The 16,223-nt window shown below is 37.0% G+C and overlaps 1 protein-coding gene across 3 annotated transcripts in view; it reads right to left on the bottom strand.

The window, feature by feature from the left end:
* COL24A1 (collagen type XXIV alpha 1 chain) overlaps window positions 1-16,223 on the bottom strand; it is a 127,475-nt gene that overhangs the window by 76,303 nt on the left and 34,949 nt on the right. For all 3 annotated transcript variants that reach the window (XR_004241841.1, XM_032118331.1, XM_032118332.1), the window contains exons 9-14: window positions 15,790-15,843; window positions 14,561-14,605; window positions 12,314-12,367; window positions 11,571-11,615; window positions 6,510-6,563; window positions 3,969-4,013 (exon numbers count right to left, since the gene is read on the bottom strand). Coding sequence is in view for 2 of the 3 variants with exons in the window: in XM_032118331.1 (XP_031974222.1) it covers window positions 3,969-4,013; window positions 6,510-6,563; window positions 11,571-11,615; window positions 12,314-12,367; window positions 14,561-14,605; window positions 15,790-15,843 (297 nt within the window). In the remaining variant the exon portion in view is untranslated. The remainder of the gene's footprint in view (window positions 1-3,968; window positions 4,014-6,509; window positions 6,564-11,570; window positions 11,616-12,313; window positions 12,368-14,560; window positions 14,606-15,789; window positions 15,844-16,223) is intronic.

Raw genomic sequence — 16,223 nt, 5'->3', positions numbered from 1 at the left:
TGACTGCATTTGATGAAATGGAGTAACTTAAAGACTCCTGACAGAATTCTGCATTTTTCTGCACCACAGAGAGAAACCAAAATATTTTTTAGGCTAATTTCTTAGAGAAAAAAAGGTATCCATATTGTAAGTCCTCCACGTTTACAGTTCCCAACAGCATCAGCAGAAACACAAGAAACAAGACTTGCCTCTTCTCCTGATTATAGAAGATTAGATTGGATTATAAATTCAAGAGAAGATCACAGTGTATTAGGCAATGCAAATTAAGAAAGCTTTCTTTTGTACTGCAGCTCCACATTCAGTGGCCATTGCTGCTGTCATTAGGGTTATGTGACAGCACTTCTCTGTAGGCATCGAATTTGGCTTAAAGAAATTATTCCATAATGAGTAGGGCCATAAAAAGTGGCCTTTTTATAGTCCTTTTACTTGGATTTCTCATCTATCAGTGACTTCTACAAGTTAAAAAAAACAAACAAAACAGAAAGAAGAAAAAGAAATAGAGATGTGACTCTTCCAAAATACCAAATGTGCAGAATCAAACCTATGCTCCAATGGGCATGCTAACCTTTTCTGTTCTAATGTACCTTCAGAGTCCTTACTACAACTCTTTTTTCTGGGATTCATTTATGCAGTTTTATGACAGGAGAAAAAAATAGTGAATCACAAAAATTAAGAATCTTAAAAGATCAGCACAGCAACACCAATAATATTAATGAAAAACAGTGAGCTAAAATTAAGACATGACTTAGAATAGTTAAAACTACATTACAAAGGGAAAAGCCCATCTAATTTCTGCCTATTAAACCTTTTGGGGAAAAAAAACCCAAAAAGGCAATGTTATATTTCTATGGCTACACATGACTTTAGCAACACACATGAATAAAGAAATCTTTTGCCATTTGCTGAGAGTGACATGGAAAAGATGAGATGGACATCTATGCATTTCCAGTTGAGCACACATTCATTATTCTCTGGAGACTCTTTCAGCAATGTTAGCAATCACATTCTTCTGCAGCCACCATCAGACTTATGGCTCACTGAAGAAAAGGCAAGACCAGTCACTTAGTGTCCTAACGGTGCTTGGTAGAGCTCCCAAGAAAATTGCCACTCTGCATTGCTCTAACTTCCCATGACTGCTTACATGATATATTCTGTCATGCTAGCTGATCAAGTAAATTGTTTACATTGCTGTCTCTGAGTTGTGCTACATATTCTAGTTCAGCAAGGCATTTCTGTGTTAATGATATTGAATGCTGAAATGCACACTTATGGTAACAATAGGATTGATTGGAAAATGACAGAGGGATACTGTGCTGGGAAATTTAGCTTGCAAAAGCGATGGGAAGAAATTCCAAAACAGCTTTACAACTTTCAGGTTCATTAAACTCCTGTCACAGTCTCCAAATATATTGAGTGACTTAATTAACAGCAAAGAACTGGAACTACACAAAAGTAAAACTGGAAAATTATCTCGCTGATAAGAAAAGTGTTGAATTAGTAAGTCTGTCAGGTTTTTTAATCATTCTCCACCTATAGCAGCCTTGCTATATGTTAACATGCTTATCACTTCAGATAAAACTTGCTGATAGATAAAACCTGCAGCTACATAAAGTGTACCTTTTCCAACATTTCTATGTGACAAGAGAAACCAAAACCAAATTGCTTTTTCAAGTCAAAAAGATAAAATACCAGAAAAGGAAAACTAATGTTTTCCTAGTATAAAGTGGGTTCTCTAAAAGCCAAAAAAAAATTTAAAAATTAAAAAGAAATACTAATTTGGGTATATCTAGCAGTAAATTTTCTGAAACTCTTTATCTTATTAAAACTCACGGCCTTGCTAAGTCTTGAAAGACTGACTGTTCAGTCAGCCAAAACTCTGAATTTGGCAACAGCTTTGTATATTGAAAAAAATCATGGATGGAAGGAATTACTGGACTCAGCTTGCTGATGCTGCTCATTTTGCCATTGTTCTCATGAACAAAGACGAAAATATAACTAACTCTGGACACGGCACACAGCTGGGTTGGACAAGCTACTTGAATTAACGCACTTGGTTTCTGCCAGAAGAATGTACTTAATCTCATGTTCAATACTGCATCCTGTAATAGTATAATGTGTTATGATTGACTAAGGATTTTAAAGCAAGCATTGGGAACTGTAGTTCTTTACTCAGTTTTGGATGACCACTAGCATCTGCCTGGACAAAAGAAGGCTGAGGCCAGGGAGCACAGACCCACTTGGAGAGCAAGTGTGGTCAAGGAACAGGGCTGCACCACACAGGCTGTGCTAGGGGATGATGGGGTCACCTGAAATTCCCCCAGGGACTTGGTGAAATTCTGCTACAGATTAAAGAGTGCAATGCTCCCTTGTAAAGAGACTCTGGAACAAAGCATAACTCTTCCAATTATCTGATTGTGAAAGAGGAAACCAGAGTAACCAATGTGATGTTGCTGGAACCATGTGAAAGAGTCCCACATATAAACAAGAGAAGGCCACTCAAACGGAACTCACACTCTAAACAATTGTTAATTTCATGCTGTTCAAAATCTAAACACGCCATCAACTTTTTTTCCCTCCAAGAAACAGTTCTCATTATGGTTATATTTCATCTATGTACCAGTGGCAAAAACTTTGGACAGGTGATTGAAAATTATTTCTCTATTTCACAAAGAACTATTGACACTCAGTCTCTCTGTAAGTGACTGCAACTCAGCAAGAAGGCACATGCAGCTTTGACCCGCAAGCATTTATGCTCATGAGCTCTAGGTAAAGCAAAACTGCTAAGTTTTAGTCAAAATAATCAGTAAGAGTATCTTTTTAGAAGTGACATATAGTAGGCTTTTTAAAAAACCTAAGATACATTTGTACAACTATCAAAGTCTTTGAGATTAAATTCCGAAGACAGTCATGCACGAGAGAAAAGCAAACCATAATTCTGAGCAAATTCTCAAGAGTGCAAGCTGCAGTCTCATGACTGTTTCAATTGGCTGATGTCAGCTGACAAGAACACAGAAAATCGCGGCATGACGAAGGCTGGAAGCTACAGAGGTTTCTTGATCACATTTTTGTTTTCACAGCAATGCCATAACAGTCCTAAACAGGCAGCAAGGGATTACTTACAGGAATTTTTTTGTTATGAACATATAATTAAAAAGAGTAACAATTGAACTCAACTGTTGTGCTTCAAAGGAAAAATAAGATGACCATCAGTGTAAAGTAACAAACTTATCAAGAATGTTTCAGATCAGCAGATATCAAACACAAAGCAAACACAGGAGATAATCATGGCTTTCTTAATTCAAGTGTAAACATGCTATTTCTCCCTTGTTAAGAACGTGGCTGTGTAGCCAGACATGACTGAGACAATATCAAGAATCAGAAGTCCTCTATGAGTAAATACATGAATTAAAAACAACCAAGGGAGTGAAACTACTCAGTATGAAAGTCTGTCCCACCTCCTGTAGGACTCAGAGCTTCTCTGGCACAATTGATAGATACAACCACTGTGTGCAACTCCACAGTGAGCATCACAGCCTTATTCTACAAATATTAAAAAATTAATCTGATATAATATACATTATAAAGTAATTTTGCTTAGAAATTCATTATGCTTTGAATTTGGTAGCCATATTCAGGAACCAATGAGGGCTGTTGTTGTTAAAATGTTTGAGACCATTGCACTTGTTACACTGGCTTTAGTGCTATAAACTAGCAAACTTGGTTATTTCAAATAAAAAACCCAAACACACTGGATCAGAAACAAGAATACAAATCCACACCAAGTATAGAAGTGCTCCATGCTGCCAACATGATAGCAGTTTTGCAGAGTGATATTATTTAAAATCATGGCTATCTAAAACAAAATCTGTTTAAATCCTTGAATTTTCGTAATTGTTTTTATTTCACAAAAACACAAGACAAACACTCTAATGCAGCCATATCAAAGCATGTAATAAAACTATACTCACTCTTAGTCCTGGAAATCCAGGAGGACCCACACCACCAACAATTCCCTTTAAAGAAAGTTAATCTTAGATTATCTGAATTTTACCATTTAAAAAGAAATCCCAGTGATAACATAAAAATTATCTACAAAGCAAGTCAGTTGTGATTTTTACAGAGTTTGCAAAGAGTGACAGCTTATCACTGTGTAGAGAAATATGCTTAGTAAGATCCCTGGATTGTGGAATTAGATCTCCAGATATTTCATGGAAACACTTCTGCTGTTAATGTAGGAATATGAGATTTTTTTTTTTACCATGATACTTAAACTGGAAGGTACAAAAAACCAATTTTTTTTGAGGGTGAAAAACAAGTTTATCAAAATTCCTCTGAAAAATAAATAAGAACACCATCTCACTTCATAGAAAGTCCTCTGCAAATAAAGGCTACACTTTCTTTATGAAAAACTATTTCTTGATACAAACTATGGTATTTGTACTTCCTACAGAAGTTAAAAGTCCAATAGTATTCCACTACTGCCTCTGCCACAGTTTAACTCAGAAGAGGCTAAAACACTGCAGAGAACAGTTGCTAGGTCTCTTTGCCCTATGTGAAACAGGTATTGTAGCCCTCCAGGTCACCCTGTCTCATGCAAGCTGTCCCAACACCTGGGACCCGCTACACAGTGGATAACACAGAGGGTTCACTGCAGCCCTTTGGCACCTGCAGGGAAGGGGAAGCTTTATGTGAGCAAATCTAAGCCCATTCTGAAGGTGTCCAACTGGGCATGGCTGCTGAACATGGCTCAGAGGACATCTTCATGCTGTCCTCCCTCCTTGGGTGCCTTACACACTTTCTCCAGCCTGCTCCAAGCTATCCACAGGTGAAGCTGAACACTCTAGCAACATCCTCCAAGGCAGACTGACATCCTCAGAGAATTGAGAGGGTGTTGTGGAAATGAAGGCTGGCATTAGTCAGTTAAGCAGAAGAAATTAGGCATGGAGACAAATGTCAGTAGTGTCAAGTCAGCACATGGGAAGAAATGTCTTTCCTTCAAGTTCCTGCTGTCACAGGCCTCCCAGGCAGCCCCTGATCTCCACTGCCAGCTCACAGAGAGGCTCTGTAAATATGCCATTAGCATTGCAGCCCCCTGCAGCTGCAGCACTGGCCCCTTGCCTGAACAAGCCCTGCAGGATGAGCTTTGGGGGAGGAGGGGAGAGGGGTTGCTGCCTGTCGAAGGAGGCAGTAACATCAGCAGCTGTCTTGGCAGATTAGATGGAACTTGTTTGCAAATGCTTGCATTAAAACAGGCTTCTTTGTAATGTGCAAGTCTGTAATTTCAGATCCAGGCTTTCTGAGCTTGTTTCTATTAAAGTACTGTTCTGTGGATCTGGTGAAAAGACAATATCTGCTTTATCAGGAATGGAGGGAGACTTGGGAGTACGAGGAGGGGAAGGAAGAACTCACCTTTTAATATCATTTGCAAAGCGGTTGGTGACACTCAACCCCTCAGTGGGTTTTCAAGATGAAAACCATACTGATATCACCTGACATTCCAACAAGGGAAACTTTGCCTTAGGGACCAGAAATGCATAAAAATTTTTTCCTGTGCTCCAAAATGTTGGCACCAAATGTTGATAACCCACAAGCAAAATTCATGTAAGCTTTTCTAAAACAAGTTTCTAAGATGGGTGTCAGGGCAGACCTTCAAAAAGGAGGGAAACTCTGTCCAGTTGATGACTCAGTTCCATATCAGAAAAATCTTTAGACGAAAACCGATAGCAGTTTTCAAAGGAGCATCCAACAATACAAGATGATTTAAATCAGCTGCTCTTGTACCCAGCACTTTTTGCTGTTCTCTTCTCTTGCCCAAAGCCTTTCACTGATTTCTGACACCAAAGGAAACCTGAGTTTGGAGTCTGCAGCCAGAGTTTCCCTACAAATGGAGCAAGACAGCAAAGCTCCTTTGAGGGCAGCACTGCGAATGACGTGACTGCGCCACAGTCTGAACACCACACTGCAAGGGCACTTTAGGCCTGCACACACTGCCAAGGACAAAGCTGTTATCACACTGATTATAATGCACTAAATGACATGCTAGCATCATTGTGTTCAGTACCAGCTCAAAGGATGAAATCAACTATCAAATGCACAAGCACACAGAAGTTGGGGTTTTACATGTAGGAAGAATCCTATTTTGTTAAGGTGATCTTAGAATAATGGTATAAATAAACAACACAAAGTCATATCTAATACAAGAATTTTTTTAGACAACATTCATCAGTAATGCAGTGAGGAGAGCAAGAGATCTGACTCTTAAGGTAGTCATCACATGCAGCAGTGGAAAATGCATTCTCTTGGCAGCTTTCTGAATATTTTCTTCCTCTTTTTTATACTTTTTATGGTAGTTTCCTAGAAATTTGCATGGAAAAGTTAACAGTCCAAAATTTTACTGTGGACTTCAAGACATCTCTTTTGAGACAAAAGTCTCCTTTAATTTTGAAGGGGAGTTAATATTCAGTGTTACAAATTTTATCATGTTAATCAAGACACAATTCGATACTTACAGGACTTCCATCTGGACCAGGGGGGCCTCTATTTCCAAAGTCACCTGGAAAACCCTAAAGCAGAATAGAAAATACCTGTTCTTCATTATTCAAGACATGAAAGGTGGTGCGAACACTGAATTCCTACAGCTATGATGAATTAAAACATCATAAGTAGATTCAGGGAGGGTGATGGAAGAATCGGAAAAGCAGAAAATATCAGGTACACAGTTCAAATGAACAGAATAGTGATATTTTTTGTCTCCTAAAATCATAAACCCAAAATGATACAACTATTCACAACGTAAGCATATTAAAAATCAGACAGCTGAATTACTTTAAGACCAATATTAAACAAGTGTCACTTGAATTTTTTTCTTGGAGCCTGTTTTCTACTTATTATTTTTAACTTAATTTTTTTTTTCTGTTAGCTTCAACATTCATGAAAACGTCTGTCCTCCTTTCCTTAACTCATCCCCAAACATTAATGACTGGCATCTCAGTATGAGATCTCATATTCATTAGAAATCAAAATTTTCATCTTTCTGGCACAACGCCTTTCTAACCAATGTGAACACTTGCCATAGTCTGCATCTAGACACTGAAACAATAACTCAAGACCTAGTAAAGCCTCATTTATTTTATGAGAGTTTTGACTTCAGAGACCAGATTATCAGAATAGGAAAGAAATCTGATTTGCCAAGTCAAGTGTCAAAGCTTAAAACAAAATTTCCATTTCTTGCTTGAGAAAGAAAATGGAATAGAATTCCACCACTGTACTGGCTCTAATCTTCCTTCCTTCCTGTTAGGGTTTTGAAAATTACTTTACTTCTTTCAGATGTTCCCCACTGCAGAAGCACATAAGTTGTTGGGGAAAAGTGATTTGATTTTTTGTTTGGGTTTGTGGGGGAGGGGGGGAGGGTTTTTTGGATTAATTTTTATCAGTTTAATATTGCTAGGCAGATCTCACTATTTTACTGGAAGAGGCAGATGTAGCTAACTAGAAACTCATGCTATTAGTTTGAAGCAGTACCATGAAATATTTTCATGATTGCTATCACTGTATGGAATTGGGAGAATGGAGGTAGCACAAATCTACAGAGAAATCAAAATCATTTTTAACTACAGTGTAAGATCCATATAAGAGTTTACCAGAAAATTTGCAAAATACTAAGCTGGAAAGGGATTCTACCTGGAAAAATCCAAGCTATGGCACTCAAACCAAACAGACTTTTATTGGAACTGATAAATCTCACACAGTATTATTAGAGTACTGAGGTAACTGAGAGATGCACTGACCTCAAGAAATCAACCACAAAGAACCTGAGCGCTACTAATCCATCCCCCATGGGGAAAAGGAGCAAATTCCATCCTTACAATAATTTTTATGTGAAATGGTCTTCTTTGTCTTTTCAGTGTTTCAATATCTTTTTACCCCTGTGTGTATCAGGAACAGTACTTTGAGGCATTAACCTTTCACCTCAGTAAGGCCATGTTCAAACCTGCTACAGGTCAAATGTAAAATTTGTTTGGCCTTTTTAAACTACTTTGTTTGGAGGGCATCCACACAGCTGTCCAGCTCAGGACTTGCTACAGCAGGGTCTTTCCTTAATGGAATGGGGGATATATATCATACAGTATTATATGAACAGTAGTCAGGAAGACAATATAAAACTGTGTCAAGGAGATGGAAAAATCATATCATAAATCAAAGCAGTTTAAGCACTGCTTAAGCCATACTTGGCTTTAGTAACGAGCCAAAATTCTATAAAAATGAAGGCAATGTTTTATGCATATATATACATGCATGTACACTGTCAAAATCTGTTGAAACAACCTAATAGTTATTAATTGTCAGCATCATGCATGATAATGTGAAGTAATCCAAGACAGTCTCCTATAGCATCTTTTGCATTGATTTTAGCTGGAGATTTGTTCTGCTTTCTCCTGTTAATTCAGAAAAGCTAAACACAGGAATTCCTCTCACAACAATGAATTTTTTGTTCAGCATCTGATCACAGAACTCACAAATAAGAATCTACAGCAGTAACTGTAAGATCTAACAATACAGGTTTTCATATTGTTGCTGCCTTATCATTTAAAAAGTAGAGGTTCTTAGGCTAATGGTTGATAAAACAGATTTAATTGATTCTCAAGGTGTACACCATTGGTCAAATTTTTTCCCAACTCTGAAAATGTAGTGTAAAATTTTACACATGCAAAACAGATATTTGAGAGTGACTATGTTGTTAAAAGCTACCAACTAAGAGGATGTAGACAAAGATTAATTTATGACCCTTTCCTAAATAGCATATTTTGGTTGTACTGCCCACCATTGGTAGATGTTGGAAGAGGCAGAATTGTCATAACACACAGGCATATTTTTTTGAAACTCAAAGGGGAAATGAAGGATGCAATGGGACAGTTTTACCAGCCACACAGAATCACAGATGCTGGTCACAAGTGATATAACACAATCCCAGCATAGCAAGAATTACAAAAGTGACGGACCACCTGCAGTCATCATAAGGGCATTCTCAACAGCATGTGTCTTTGAACTGATACTGAAAAATCTGTCTTGGTAAGTAGAAAAATGAAAGCAAAATGAACAGTCACAAAAGTCTAAAACTGGAAGCAATATAATAATACTACTGTGCAACAAGTGTTTTATTAAATCAGTATTATCATTTAACATTATTATTAAGCATACAAAGGATGACTATTCATAACTGTAATATCAAACAGAACCTGAACTATTTGTACAGTTACAATGGACTTAGTTACTAAATTCTTGGTAAAATTTACAAGGTCTATTCTGACACATTGACAACTGGTTTTAACTAATCACAGATAGAAGAAGACTAAAAATCTTCCCCCAAATGTGTACGCAAAAGCAAAATGCATCATGCTAACAGGACACACAATGCATTAAAAATACTGCAGAACTAGCCAAATTTCATATTATGGTGATACAATGGAAAGAAATTGAACACATATACTTCTACCATTAAATATTTTCTTAAAATGATATTGTGTGCAAAACCAATCTAAAATTCAAACAAATCCTCACTCTATAGATTCAGGCAATTGAGTATTTTGTTCCATTTCAAATATGCCAGAAATGTTACAAATATGAACAACTGTTCAGTAAACCTACTAAATATCAGCATTTTGTGAATTATAAATGTTTACAATCCCTTGTATGATCCACTTATTCTATACTTTAAAATTACTTTCCAAAAATGAGATTATACTTGGGATCTGATTTGTTTCAAAAAGATCTCTGCCAGTCAGACAGGTTTGGGTTTTTTTCTCAAGTATTATTAGGGACAGTTTTGCCCAAAGAAATAAGTTGCAACCTAGAACAAAAGGTGACGAGCCTGACCTCAGGCACTGCAGAATTCCCATGCCAAATTTCTTTTAGTGACAATGTCCTGCCCAAAGCACTGTTAACTCCAGGGCACTGTGCCAAAAGACTTTGTCATTACAGCTACCATTGTTAGGCGTTAAAATAACACATCATCTCTAAGCCTGTGATCCAGCAAAGTACTTCAAGCCAGGTTCCCATGTGATTGCTCTCCTGGTTGGACCCCCCATTAGTAGCCTTTAGTCAAATAAGTGTTTTATAGATCATAGAAAGGAATCGGAAATTACAACATTACAAAGAAATCAATACTGAATGAAGGTAATCACAGACGTTGTACAGAGGTGCTTTTGGTGCCCTGTCACCTATGTGAATCCTCTCTGAATAGATTTGTATAAACAAAAGTCCTTATAGAACATAGCCTGGCACTGACAGAAGCTGTGCTCTAAATGGAAAATAGCTGCTTACCACAGCAGACACAGCACCAAATGACTGCTCACAGCACCAAATGACTGCTATGGATGGGGACAAATACTGCCCAAACCACTACACTGGCAGTCAGAAGCCTCAGTAAAACCTGCCACAGAGACTGACAAGATAAGCCAAGACGTGTTTCAGTGTACTCTGCTGTCACCTCCACTTCCTATTCCACACTGAACACAAGCCTTTGATTCTCATCCACGTTCTCTTCTTTCATAAATGTTGCGTGAGACTCACTAGCACAAGACACTGTGAACTTCTGCAAGGTATTGATGGCACAGAGCCCTTCCTGCCCAACATTCAGATGCAAAAAGTAGCATTTGATCCAAATTAGAAGCAAACTACAATATGGCCTGATGGTAGCTTCAGAAAGAGCACACTGCATTCATTAATGGCACTTCACTTGCCTTTCTTTATATCAAAGCAATTCTTGTAGGCTAGTGGCTTTTTTGGCTGGTGTTAGATCACACAGAAAACAAAACATAATTAAACAGAATCCTCTACAACTTTCACAGCATTCATCAAGGGCCAAATGATGATGATCGTATTACTGCTGAACAAACTCGTTCAACATAGTAGATGAAAATAATCTGAATTGGTGAGCACAACTGACTGCACAACTGGAGAACCCTATGGTGTTTTCCAATCTCAAACCACAAGAAAGTTAAAATTGGAAACTCCTGGATAGCTTCAAAGAACTAAAATAATATGGTTGCGACAGAAAACAAAACATTTGGCATTGAAGATACACCACAGGAAATATGTAAACCTTGATAATGTATACTTGGCAGATTTGTGTTTATTCTCAGCTGTAGAAATATATGTTAAGTAGAGGACAGCTTTAATTTACCATAGTCCAGAAATATCAGACATTAGAAGCAGTTGATTTTCATCCAAACCAACACCAGACTTGTAAAGCCTGCATCATATCCGCACCTTGTGCTAACACAAATTTTACAGAATATATTTATGTGTTTCTGTCACCTTCTAACCCTCCTCACAGCTGATATCAGTAACCTATCACAAGGCTCACAGCAATTAGCCTTCCACACTTCAGAACATCTAGTACATATAACCTGCACAGAATCCGCAGTTCTGAAAAGTACTAATTGAAAACAACAGAAAGTAATCTATGGAAAAAATAAAACTAACTTTTTTCAGCTGAATAGAGTCACAGAGTTAATTCTAGGTGGATTGACATTGGCAGCAGGAATTGCAACAAGTATTAGAAGCTTTACCTGTCTCCCTTTAGGACCTCTTTTTCCATGGAGGCCTGGGATACCCTGAGAAAGAAATAACCCATAATAAGTAGGTTTTCTTTTCTTCAGTACTTAAATTCAAGTAACTAAACCCGCATTTGACTAGAAAAAGACAGTGTGAGAAACACCACCATAAAAAAAAAAATTTAAAAAGGATTTGAGCAAAGTATTATAGAGAAAATGTCCTATAGCAGAAATGCAAACTTTGCTTGTCTTTACTGTGGCAACATCTGAACAACTGTGAAAAAGGGCCTTGTCCTGCTTCCATCAAAGTACATGTCCAGACAGCCTTTTTGCTCAAGTGAAATAAGAAAAAGCTCAAGCACAGAGTGATAGAGATTAACATTTCCATGGCTGGTTTTACTGCAAAGATTATCCGACAGGAGACAAATATTAATTATTGACAAAATGAAATTGCTTGAATAAAAAAAAAAATTCATTCATGCTCTGCTGAAGAAAAAAAATAACCCTAATCCTTGCAGCTGTAGACTAAAGTAAAATAATACTTTACAGCTGCTCCCCATTTTATTTCAGCACCAGGGCATTTCACTGATTAGACTAATTGGGTATGACCTATTCATCTTATTTTCTTCACATCAGTTTTGCTTTTAACCAAAAAATATTCAAATGAATCATTATACTTCGTATATTTTCCCCCATTCTAACATATATTGCATTACCACATAAACATCAACATTTCATTAATGTTCCACTAGGCCTACCCTTTCTCCTTCAGGTCCTGGTTGTCCTGCCTCACCTGGAGGTCCAATGAAGCCCTAAAAACATAAGAACAATGCTTGTTTTCAAGGCTGCTTGTCCCTCAGTACTGGCCAGATAGATGTTCATGACACAGGGATTAAATTCAGGCTCATTTGAAACTACCAGTGAAGCTCTAGAAATTTAAATGTGATTAGGATTTACTCTCCAACCAACAGCAAAAACAATTTCCTGTTAATTTTCCTGTTAATTTCCTGTTAAAAGGGTACAGAATAAGTTAATAAAGAAGTACTAAGAAAGTGTTCTAATAAGGCAAGGTTGCATCAGATGCATTACTTATCAGAATAGATTAAATCAGCAACTTTTTTCTGAAGTTAAACTTATTCATGAACTCCATCAGAAAATAAGTTCTCATCTTATTTTGTGATCATTGTTAATGTGTGATCATTGCTATCTGTAAGAATTCTTACAAGAAAAAAGTTTATCTTAAGATAAGCAGAATGTTTTTCTTATAGTTCAGTCACAATGCATCTCACTCCCACCATTCCTCAGCTGTATGGAGAAATGGATTCTGCACTATCAGATTCAAACTGAGATTGGAATAAAAATATTGCATTAGTTACTAGAATAGAATTCTTTGCTTTCATATCTCTCCCCAGTTCTTCAGTTGTAATGATTTAATTTCTTGGGGGTTGATCTTTTTTTTTTTAATTATGAAAGATGGTGCCCATCTTGTCATCCAGACGTAACGAGAGTAAGGGAAACAAAAGCACTTCTACAGTTTCTTGAAACAGCTGGGAAGCAGAGCACAGTTTGATTATAGGAATATTTTAAAACTAAAGCTCTAAAGATACTTCATATCATGTTGCTGTACACCTCCACGGCACAGCAGTATGTGTCAAGGGGGTTGTGTCATCATTTTTACTGGAAGTTACTTTTAGAATTCATATACATGATTTAGCCTTAAGACATGACAGGTGTTTTTCCCTAAAATTACTCATTCATTGGCCATTTTTAGCTTTGTGTAAACAGAGAAGCAGTTACTTTTCAGAAAGTAACTGGAATCACTTATGTCTTGTTGGTTGAAGGGATGAAAAGACAAAATGCAGATGAGAATCTGAACAAAAATAAACTGAAGAAACATAAAAGAGACAATCCCTGAGGGTGTAATATCTGTTGGCACTTGATCATGCCAAACTAATTTTTCCCATCACTGTAATGAAAACTGAAATTAAAAAAAAACCCATCCCAAAACCCCCAGACATATGTTTAAGAAGCTGCTGCAGGTAAAGGCCTCTAGTAACCACACTTAAAAATAAGACAAAAGAAACTCTTGCAACACCGTAGGATTACATTAATAGATACTTGAGAACACAATACACTGCTGAGCAAACTGAACATGAGTGGAGGGCCTGAAAACACCCAGCAAAAGCCTCCTTCAAATTCTAGACGCAACCAGCCAGATACAAGTTTCTGGAAACCTGTGTCTACTCCTTGAAGGTGAGAGTCAGTCTGAAGAAATACTTATATGCGCACAAGCATGTGTAAGCATGCACATTTCTATTTAAAGAAAACAAAATTACACGGCACCCACCCAAAAAACCAAACCAAAACACAAATGAACAAACCAACAAACCCATAACCCTCAAAAAAACCCAAACCACCAAGAAACAGAGAAAGAGCACCATAAAACACCAAAAAAACCCACCCCAGCTAGGAAAAAACCCAATCTATTTTACTTCCAAGAATAACCAAAACCAAACCTTGAATGCACAGAGTGTTAAGAACCTTCAGTCCCTGGGATACATGTAACTATGACTGAGTCACTCTAAAATCTCAAGATCCCTTTTGTGGTTTTTATATGACAAGACTGTTTCCCTTTATCTACTTCTGCAGCTGTTACAGGTTGCAAATGTCAGATATGTCTCCCTTCTTGACAACTTCCATTATGGAAATAACGCTTCAGGCCTGAAACACCCTCACACACCCAGCATTGCTTCCTTCTCTCCCCTACATGCCAGAGGAAGGGCAACAAAGGAAAACTGCTCTATGCTGCTCTCCATGGAGAAAAAATAAACTCTTGCATGTATTTTGAAAGAAACACTGTGTTTTCTCATTTGTAGGTTCTATAAAGGCAGTGGTTCTGCAGGCATACAACTGGCAGAGCTGAATCAAATTCTTCATCCCCTTTCTCATCTACTGTATAGGTAAACATAGACATGCATGTCAAAATGCTTCAGATGCTTACTTACTCTTACTCCTTTAGGACCTGGGTTACCTTCTGGTCCAGCTAAGCCCTGTTACAAAAAGACATGAGTTGTAATTAATTTTAAACAACCAGATATGCTCTATGTAAAAGAATGGCAGCAGCACTTGTTAACTGTAAACTGGCAACACATTCTTGAAATTTTTAAGACTGAAGAAGGTGTCATCAATAGTGCCCTGAGACCATGTTCACAAAGGTCTCCCATTAATGCATGGCTGAACCACAGACCATGACTAAAACTTCCATTACATCAAAATTATTTCTTTTGGGAGAAATATTTTTCTCCAGACACAGTGATCAGGCATTAGGGTGACATAATTTCACAAGATTTTTTATGAGCTTTTATATTTGGACACATTTCAGTTATGTTTAAGCTAATGTCAGAATTACATATGTGGTCCAAATGTTCTAAAAATTTTACGTGATTCAACACAAAAATGTTATCATCCATTACTCTATAAAATATTGTAATGGAATTTAAAAATATATAGCTATTACAAACTCAATCCAACAAAACACTGAAGTATTGGTCAAATTCACCCTTTAAGCAGACACAAAGCCACAAAGTCAATTATTGTCAATTTGGCTCATATACCTTTCCATGGGGAAAATTCTGAGTATTTCTACTTTATATCTTATTTGTATTACTGCACTGAGGTATCTGTTACCTTGTACGTAAATCAATATTTATATAAGTACTTGTGTTTAAAGAAAGTTGCTTTCTGGCTTTATTGGTTCTACTCAAATATCCAAATGGGAAAAAACCCCAAACTTTTAATGTTCTCCTTTGCTAAAGGACTGAAGAAATAGCTTCAGCAGTGAAATAAATACATTGGTGAAAAATCAGGAGGAACAGGCAGTTTCCTACTGCTTCTGGACTTGAAATACAAAGAAGACAAACCACATAGAACCACATGAGGTTTATGAAGGGAGTGTAAAGTGTTCAGACATTCAGTACTTTGGTAATGCCATTTCTATATTCCAGGAAGGAACAGCATTACTGCATCTAACCCATCAAAGTTTAAAAACCATGAGACTCAACATTCCCTTCAGGCCACTGCCAGAGAAAGAGGTTTGTTTCAAAGAAAAATGACAAGATGTAAACAAATACATTTTTACAATTAGCAGTTTCAAAAGAGTTAGTTATGGTACTTTTGAAAATAATAAAAGAAAAACAAAGAAAAAAATGCAAACTCATTTGTATAGTTACTGCACCTGCCTGCCAGGGTAACCAACTGCCCCAATACTGCCAGCCATTCCTGGAATTCCCTAAGCAGAAAAGGAAGAAAGAAAAGGAAAAGAAACAACAAACGTGTTTAACATCATGGTTTGGATATTGTTTTATCATTTCTCTTTTAGCATCTACTCATATGACACAGCTTAAGCACATGGAAAAATTACTCTTTAAGCAAGCTACATAGAATACCCAAAAATTGACTCATCATACATAAGTAACTCTGTCAATTTCAGTTACATATCCTTTAAAAAAAGTATCAGATTTTGTGAAATAAAACAGTGCATGTCTTATTTCCATAATTCAAAAATAATTCAGGAGGACTACAGGAGGCAGGTCCTAATAATGAGGTAACTTCACTGGTCTTAGCTGTATTTGAAACAAATATATTAAGCTTGTCATTAAAGAAGAATTT

Source organism: Corvus moneduloides, chromosome 9 (genome assembly GCF_009650955.1).
Source record: "Corvus moneduloides isolate bCorMon1 chromosome 9, bCorMon1.pri, whole genome shotgun sequence".
NCBI lineage: Eukaryota > Metazoa > Chordata > Aves > Passeriformes > Corvidae > Corvus > Corvus moneduloides.
The sequence above is the reverse complement of the archived record's forward strand: the minus strand, read 5'-3'. Positions and strand labels throughout refer to the sequence as shown.